The 8252-nt window shown below is 66.0% G+C and overlaps 1 protein-coding gene across 4 annotated transcripts; it reads right to left on the bottom strand.

Annotated features, from left to right (window-relative positions):
• Positions 1-2572: 2572 nt before the first annotated feature.
• TLDC2 (TBC/LysM-associated domain containing 2) lies at positions 2573-6616 on the bottom strand. Of its 4 annotated transcripts, none has more exons than XM_063350078.1 (6): positions 6539-6616; positions 5624-5785; positions 5006-5158; positions 4715-4810; positions 3598-3671; positions 2573-3188 (listed from the first exon to the last, which is right to left on the bottom strand). In XM_063350078.1, the coding sequence occupies exons 1-6, from the start codon at positions 6569-6571 to the stop codon at positions 3053-3055; spliced, it is 654 nt and encodes a 217-aa protein (XP_063206148.1). In that variant the 5' UTR covers positions 6572-6616; the 3' UTR covers positions 2573-3052. The 4 variants fall into 4 exon arrangements, with proteins under 4 accessions (XP_063206148.1, XP_063206146.1, XP_063206145.1 ...); XM_063350076.1 differs by lacking the exon at positions 6539-6616 and having other exon boundaries at positions 2573-2883; positions 3027-3188; positions 5624-6519; XM_063350075.1 differs by lacking the exon at positions 6539-6616 and having other exon boundaries at positions 5624-6519.
• Positions 6617-8252: the final 1636 nt, after the last annotated feature.

Genomic DNA, 8252 nt, shown 5'->3' with positions numbered 1-8252 from the left:
GCCCAGAGGGTGCCTGATCAGTGGCACAAAATCTAGTTGGAGGCCGGTTGGTGTACCCCAGGGGTCAGTACTGGGGCCGGTCCCAGTAGTCTTCATTACTGATCTGGATGATGGGACAGGGTCCACCCTCAGCAAGTTAGTAGATGACACCAAACAGGGAGGAGTGGCTGACTCACCAGCGGGTCACGCTGCTGTCCAGAGGGACATTGCCAGGCTGGAGAAATGGGCTGACAGGAACCTCATGAAGTTCACCAAGAAATGCAAAGTCCTGCCCCTGGGGAGGGTCACCCCTCATTCACCAGCACGTGCTGGGGGCCACCCACCTGGGCAGCAGCTTGGCAGAAAAGGATCTAGGGGACACAGGAGTTGATCACGAGCCAACAATGTGCTCTTGCAGCAAAGGCGGCAAAGGGTGTCCCGGGCTGCCTTAGGAGCAGTGTCCCAGCTGGTGGAGGGAGGTGATCCTTCCCCTCCGCTCAGCACCGCTGAGGCCACCCCTGAAGTGCTGGGTCGGGCGCTGCGCTCCCCAGTACGAGAGAGACAGGGACAGACTGGAGAGAGTCCAGCGAAGGTGATGAAGGGACTGGAGCGTCTCTGCTACGAGGAGAGGCTGAGAGAGCTGGGGCTGTTCAGCCTGGAGCAGAGCAGGCTCCGGGGGAGCTCGTCCCCTGGAGGGGGGGTGCAGAGAGGACGGAGCCAGGCTTTTCCCGGTGGTACCCAGGGACAGGACCAGAGGCCATGGGCACAAACCGAGGGTCCCTCTGAACACCAGGGAACACTTCTCCGCTGTCAGGGTGACGGAGCACTGGCACAGGGTGCACAGGGAGGTGGTGGAGGCTCCATCCGTGGAGATACTCAAAAGGCTCCTGGACACGGTGCTGGGCAGCTGGCTCTGGGCGGCCCTGATGGGGTTGGACCGATGATCACCAGAGGTGCCTCCAACCTCAGCCAGCCTGTGGTTCTGTGACCCTGCCCCAGCGCTACTGGCAGAAATGTGAAATGGGCCCGAAGTCATGGGACATGTGTGAGGGGTGAGGTGGTGCTGAGGGGCCTGTAAAGAGGAAGGGTCCCTGGGGGCTTCCTGGGTGGGCAAGTGTTTTTGGAGCCTTTCCCCCGTCTGTTTGGTGGTAGTTTGCACCTGCCTTGCTTTCTCTGCCACCACCGTTTGCTGCAGCAGTGACTTCTAAGGGAGGTGCTGGGGGCAGGCCCGGTTGGTGTCACTCCTTGGGAAGGGCATGGGAAGCAGGAGAACACTTATTTTTTCAGCTGGGGGGATACGGAACGGGAGGGAGACAAACCTCAGCCCCACTAAGTGATGGCTTTTGAGAAGCTACGGGCAGCTGGGCTTTGCAGCTGGGGGGGGTGTAACCTGGAGGGGTTGGTGGGACTCTGCAGGCGAGGAGTGGGGGGGATGAAGAGCGGTCAGGCAGACACGGGGTGTGAAAGGGTTGTGTGTGGAATGGGGCCAGTCACTGTGTTGCCCGCCAGAGTCCTGTGCCCGACCTGTCGTATCTCTGTCCTGTCGTCTTAAATCCCTTCTTCACTCTTTCTCCATTAATCGCACGGAGCCCGGGTGGAGGCGTGCTGCCAGGACTAGGTGCCAGCTGCTGGAGAGACGGGTGTGAGTGGGTTTGGGGCCAGCAACTGGAGTTCGACTGGGGCCGTAGGCACCGCTGGCCCCTGGTGACAGCTCTCGCAGCCGGTGGGGGGCCCGGTGCTGCCTGTTGGGGGAGCCAGGGGCTGTATTATCCCCAAACCGGGTGTCAGGGCATGGAGGGGGTGTCATTCACAGGCAAACTTTAAGCTGGACCATCTGGCACCCAGTGAGCTGTGGTGGGGGGAAGAAGACCAGGGCCCAGGCAGACTGAAGCAGCCGTGACCCTTGGGTCGATGCTGGGCTCCAGTGGCCGGGCAGGGGGGTCCTGGGCTGGAGCACCCGGAGATGCAGCAGCTCCTGAGGTCCTTCAACACCCATCAGGTGCTCCTCTGGCCGGGCTGCCCAGCGGGGCCGTGTCCAGGGCGTGCTCCCAAAATAAATCAATCAAATGTGGCCAAACCAGATGGGCCCTTGTCCTCCCCTGGAAACCCCCGGGCCACCCATGCCTGCCTTGAATCCCACCTGTGGGGCTGGTCCTGCTGCTCGCATGGGAATGGTGGGATGGTGGAGGAGGAGGAGGAGAGCCGGCCTGGCGTCCAGGAACCGAGGGGCAGGCGGGCAAGAGGCAGCAGGTCGTGGAGCCGTGGGTGGGAAGGGGCCCGGAGAGCGCTCTTGTCATCCCCGCCCCGGTGGGAGCAGGTCGGGGCGAGATGCCCAGCGTAGCCTGGGCGCTCTCGAGGAGGAAGCCCTGGCCCTCGGGAGGTGACAGGGGGGACAGGTCCCCGCAGCCCCCCAGGCTCACCCCCTGTGCTTGCTGTGGGGATGCAACCCCGGGCTGGGATGGGGCACGACCGGGGCTCTCACGGCTCCTGGCCTGGTTGCCACCACTTGCGTTGCACAACTGCACGGGGCCATTCGTTGCGTCCGCCGCAAGGACAAGGCTGGGAGCGCAGCTCTGCCTCTTTATTGATGAGTGGTCACCGTATCCCCGGGCAGTGCCACCCCTGGGGGCCGTGGCCGGTGGGGCAGAGGCTGCCGGGGCGTGCTGGGTTCTGCTGGCATCACGCTGCTCTCGAAGTTGCTCCTCCATCTGGGGAACCCTGCGGTGCTTGGCCCCAACACGCGCCCTCCTCCCCCGGTGGCTCTGCGTTGTCCCGGCCAGGCAGGGTGCTCGGTGCCAGGGGGGCCATCCCGCAACCACCCTGGGGACCCCGCCATGGTGACACCAGCACTGCGGGGGGCTGAGATCCCGCTGCAGCCTGTCCCCATCACACTGCCCCCACCGGCTGTTGGCACATGAAGAGGGGACATTGGTGGGGACAGGGTGGAGGGAGGCGGCAGCGAGGCTGTGCCCCGTCCGACAGGCTCGGCGCGTGCTGGCAGGGACCAGCTGTGCATGATGGCGGTCCAGGTGTCCCCCTGCTGTCACCTTTGTCCCAGGTGTGGACCGCGGGGTCAGGCCAGGCCCCACACTTCCAGGTCCTGGACACAGAACTCCTCCCGTGGCGAGAGGGTCTCGTTGTCGAAGGTCTCGCAGGGGTGGCTGCCCCCGTGGTGCAGGTCTCCGTCCAGCCACAGCCCAAATCTACCGCTGGGAAGGTGCCAACAGCTGAGGGTCCCCTCACCTGCCTCCTCCGTGCCTGGAGGCCTCTCCAGCCACCTCCCGGGGGTCCGGCCACCTCCCCGTTCCCACTCCTGGGTGCCCTCCTGCTGATGGATGCCGCACAAAAGGGACAGGCAAAACGGGGACGAGACCAGCAGCCACCCCTGGGGTGGCCACCCTGCCCGCAGGCAGGGAGCGGGCAGGACCGCTGGCAGCAGGGCCAGGGGGTGAAATGGCCGGCGCTGCTGGGCAACCTCCACCCGCCTTCTTGGCTTCGAACCACTGCTTGTGTGCCTGGACCTGGCTCCGCGGGGCAGCCTGGGCTCAGAGCACGGCCCCAGTGGCCATCGGGGCTGGGGATCCCGGGGGCTGCTAAAGCTGCCAGCACAGCTCCTACCTGCCCCCACCGACCATCAGCAGGTCCACGTCCCCTTTCATGAAGAAGTTGTTCCTGCCCGTCCACCTGAACACCTGCATGGGGACAGCAGTCAGCCGGGACTGTGGGCTGGGGCACAGCATCTCTGTCCCCATCCTTGTCCCCATCCTGTGAAGGACAACGGGGGGGCTGCCGAGCAAAGTTGGCTTTGCTCGTCCCCGCCGTGTCCTGCTTCTCCAGAGGAAGACCTGGCCAAGCCTGGGGGCACTTGGTGCTGGCCCATCCCTGCCAGCAGCTCCCCCCCCGACCTGTAGGACAGCTGCCACCAGCCCCATCACACGCACACGCCCCTGCTGGCACAGGCAGACGTGGCTGAGCTGCCTCCATGTCCCACCCAGATGGGGCTGTCACCGCCCTGGCCAAGTGGAGGGTCCCCAATGACACACCACCCCCCAGCCCTGGCTGGGCAGGGTCCCCTTCCCAGAACCCCCCTCCCTACACGGCCGGCTGGGATTTGCCCTCTCCTGTGAGGACGGGCTGAGAGAGTTGGGGTTGTTCAGTCTGGAGAAAAGAAGGCTCCGAGGAGACCTCATGGTGGCCTTCCACTATCTTAAGGGGGGGGGGCTACAAGAAAGCTGGGGAGGGACTTTTTAGGATGTCGGGTAATGGTAGGACTGGAGGGAATGGATTAAAACTAGAGATGGGACGATTCAGGCTGGATGTTAGGAAGAAGTTCCTCACCGTGAGGGTGGTGAGACACTGGAACAGGTTGCCCAGAGGAGCTGTGGCTGCCCCATCCCTGGAAGTTTTTAAGGCCAGGCTGGATGGGGCTTGGAGCACCCTGGTCTAATGGGGGGTGTCCCTGCCCAGGGTTTGTTGGAACTAGATGATCTTTAGGGTCACTTCCAACCTGAACCATTCTGTGATTCTGTGATTCTTCCCCCAGTCCTGGGCAAACCCTTGGGACTGCAGGGACGCCAGGCAGGGTCCCCTGGCTGCTTCATCCACATCTGGCCAAGTGGGTCATGTCGCCCCATACCCTTCCCCAGCACCTTGGGCCCCCCCGCCCTGGTGTGGCCGCGTCCCAGCTTCCCCCTCCCCGGTGGCACCCCCGTGGCTGGCAGCCTGCGGCCCCCACCTTCAGCTCCGGGGAGAAGGAGAAGAGGAAGGTCTCCCCTGTCCCGTAGAAGCCATTGCTGCAGCGAATGGCAGTAGCACAGAAGGCGCCGAAGGCCTGGGGGGGGGGGGGGGGGGCAGAATGGGACAGAGAGGGGGGGTCCCCATGCTGCAGTGCTCGGCGAGGCTCCCCAAGGCCGGAACGTGTTCCCTGTCCTGCCGGCAGCAGGGAGGTGGTGGCCAGCCCCGGTGACACCGGCTTCGCTGCCCGCAATGCCACGGGGCAGCTGGGCAGGGGAGGGCCCGGCCGTACCTGCGCCTCCGTGTCCCTGATGAGCAGCAGGGCCGGGGAGCCCGGCGGGCCCCCGCGGCGGTACAGGCTCCGCAGGCTGAATCCGTCCCGGCCGGTGCAGTACAGCAGGCGCCAGGGCTGCTGTGTCGCCCGGGGGGGCAGGTGGGGACCCAGCTGGGGCAGAGTGGGCTCAGCCGGGGCTGCCAGGCTGCTTCTGAGCACCCTGCCTGAGCAGCCCCCCCAAGAACTCTCCGCGAGCATTCTCCTCTCCCCACCCCCCCACCCCCCCCCCCCCACCCCGCCAAAGAGGTCTCCCAAAGCGCCCTTCCCCCTCCAAGCATCCTCTCAAGAGACGTGAGCATCCCCCTGAAAGGTGTCCCCAAGCATCTCCCCCCAGCACGCTCCTGAGGGGTCTCCTCAAGCTCCCAGCAGCCTCCCAGGATGCCCCCCCCCGGAGAACCCTCCCCCCTGCACCCCCAAGAGGCGCTGGCGAGGTGGCTGTCCCCAGGGGCAGGGGGAATGTCACCCATCTGGCCTCGCACTGGACCAGTTCATGGCAGGACAGTGGCCGTGGCTGCGCAGCGCGGGGGAGGTGAGGGCGGAGGGGGGGGTCCCTGTGCTGGCGAGAGCGTCCCTCACCTCCTGGATCTCCTCATCCCGCAGGATGCTGCTCGGCGTGCTCAGCACCAGCCTGCATGGCTCCTCCAGGGCCGGGGCCGCTGCCGGGGCTCGCTCCCAGCCCGGCTGCTCTGCTCCGGCCGGCTCCCCGCAGCCCACGGGCAGCTCCTCGTCCTCCTCGGGCTGGGGGCAGGTGGAGGTGAGCGTCCCCGGACCCACCCTGCACCCAAGGGCTGGGCCGAGGAGCCCAAAGACTACAGGGATGGGCGCTGGGCTGAGCCTCCAGCCCAGCTCCCGACAGCCCTGCCGTGCCATGCCGTGCCATGCCGTCCCGTCAGGCCATGCTACCACTGCACACGGAAGTTCAAGGGTGTGGGGGCTGCCCGAGGAAGAGGAGGAGGAAGAGAAGGCAGGGGAGGCTTCCACAAGCCCAGCCTCAGCCATAGCAGAAGGGGCGAAGCCTGGCCACGACCTCCCCTCAGCAGGGTGGCCCTCCAGCACAAGCGGGGAACGGGGCCGTGCTTTGGTCCTGGTGGCAGCTGGTGACAAGTGTCTCAGCTGGCCGTGCGCTCAGGGTGGCCGTGGATGCAGCCCCTGCCCAAGGGTGGGTGGGCAGTAGGTCCCTGCCAGAGGTGGGGGCAGGCAGAAAACACCCCAAGGGGGACGAGAGGGACGAGCCAGGGCAGCCCCAGGTGGCAGGAGATCTCCTGGCCTTCAGGGACATTGACTCCTCGGGGGCAGCGGGGCTAAAGGGGCAGGTGCTGAGTGTGCCCATCACCCTCCGCACCTCCCCAGCCTTTCGGTCGCCCCCGGGCAGCCCCCATCTGTCCAGTTGGCCATCCGTCCGGCCCTGCCGGCGCCGCCTCCCGGTGCTGCCCTGGGGCTCGTTCCCAGCGCCCGTGCTGCCACGTGGGGACCCCGCCGCGCTGGACCTACCAGGAGGTGGTAGTGGGCACGGCGTCCCCTCATCGCGGCGTGCGGGTGCTGGGAGCCGCGTGGCCGGGGAGCCCTTGACACCGCCCCGGGGTTAATGTTCAGCCACGCTGGCCCCTCCCTGGCCACCCGTGGGTGGGGACGCTGGCAGCCTGCCCCGGCTTGTGGGGGCCAGGACACATCCCCCCGCGGAGCCAGGTCCTGCGTGGCCCTGGGATGGGTGGCCAGGTGCACACCCCCTCCCGCCCCCCCTCCCAGGTACCTGGTGGCCATCATAGAATCCCAGGGTTGGAAGGGACCTCTGGAGATCATCCAGTCCAACCCCCAAATCACCTCCTTCACACCCCGGCTGCCGCCTGGGCCAGGCTCTGGAGCAAGGGGGGAGCCCCAAGGCCATGGAGGGGGAGGCGGGGGGGCAGGGGGGAGCTTGTTTTGGGCTCAACAGGCAGGTTGTTGCTTTTTGCAACACGACTGTTGCAATGGTTGTGGCAACTGCCAACACCTGCCCGGCGGCTGTGGTGGCCCAAGCCCCTCGCTCAGGGAGGGACAGCCTGGGTTGACGTCCTGCAGCCCCCGCCTCAGGCGCTGCTGGAGAAGCGCTCGCAAACCTGCAAAAAAAGGGGGTGCAGTCCCCTGGGGTGTCCCCTTCCCACTGATGCCCGCCCCCCCCCCCCAAAAAAAAACCAGCCAGAGCCTGAGCCCTTGTAGACCCAACTGCAGCAACGTCCCATTTATGCCAACACAGCAGTTTCTGGCAACGGCCTATGCCAGGCCCCAGCCCCACTGCAGGCATTTTTGGGGTTGCTCCTCACCCCCACGGCAGGGACCGGGTCAGTCCTGGCTGCCCTCGGGGGGGGGGGCCCAGCTCTGCCATCCCCACCAGGCTTTGCTGGCAGCCGAGGCTGTAGGTTGGCAGCAGGAGATGGGAGGTTCCTCATGGCTGGCACTTGGCCACTGGCAGGGCTCTGGGTGGGCCAGTAGGTCCTGGTGGCACCGAAAGCCTCCCCTGGGACCCACCCTCCACTCAGGAGCCAGGACGGGGCACCCAGTCCCTTCCTGAGCTGCCACAGGGCAGCCATCCCTGCCTCTGCCCCTGTCCCTCTCCGTATCCCCACTCCTGTCCCTGTCCCACTCTGTATCCCTGTCCCTCTCTGTATCCCTGTTCCTGCCCCTCTCCGTATCCCTGCTCCTTGTCCCTGTCCCTCTCCATACCCCTGTCCTTGTCCCCTCCATATCCTTGTCCCTGTCCGTCTCCCTGTCCCTCTCCATATCCCTGTCCCTGACCCTCTCCGTATCCCTGCTCCTGTCCCTGCTTCTCCCCCATCCCTGCCCCCACCTCAACACCTGTCCCTGCCCCGGCCCTTTCCATACCCCGACTCGTGCCAGCGCCTCTGTCCCTGCCCCTGCCCTTTCCATGGCCCTGCCCTGACTCTGCCCCTGTCCCCGCACCCATCCGTGGCCTGGCCCTGCCCTCGACACTGTCCCTGTCCCTGCATTGCTGCTGCCCTTGACCCTGCCCTCTTCCCTTCTTTATCCCCGTCTCTGCCCCTGCCCTTCCCCATTCCTGCCTCTGCCCTTTCTTTTCCCTGTCCCTGCCTGTGCACTTGCCCTTTCCCTGTCCTTGCTCCTGACGATTGCCACTTGCCCCTTCCCCTGCGCTGTCCTTGTCCCTGCCCTGCCCTTCTCTTGCTCCTGCCTCGGCCCCTGCCCCTCGCTC

This window comes from Chroicocephalus ridibundus, chromosome 12 (genome assembly GCF_963924245.1).
Source record: "Chroicocephalus ridibundus chromosome 12, bChrRid1.1, whole genome shotgun sequence".
NCBI lineage: Eukaryota > Metazoa > Chordata > Aves > Charadriiformes > Laridae > Chroicocephalus > Chroicocephalus ridibundus.
This window is presented reverse-complemented; position numbering and strand designations above follow the sequence as displayed.

Excerpts from the sequence above, each read along its gene's own strand:
- TLDC2 (XM_063350075.1), bottom strand. The coding sequence starts at position 6,046 with ATGGCTGAGGCTGGGCTTGTGGAAGCCTCCCCTGCCTTCTCTTCCTCC. Across the intron at positions 5,159-5,623 it reads GGGATGAGGAGATCCAGGAG|CTGGGTCCCCACCTGCCCCC; the intron begins GTGAGGGACGCT and ends ACTCTGCCCCAG. Across the intron at positions 4,811-5,005 it reads TCAGGGACACGGAGGCGCAG|GCCTTCGGCGCCTTCTGTGC; the intron begins GTACGGCCGGGC and ends CCCCCCCCCCAG.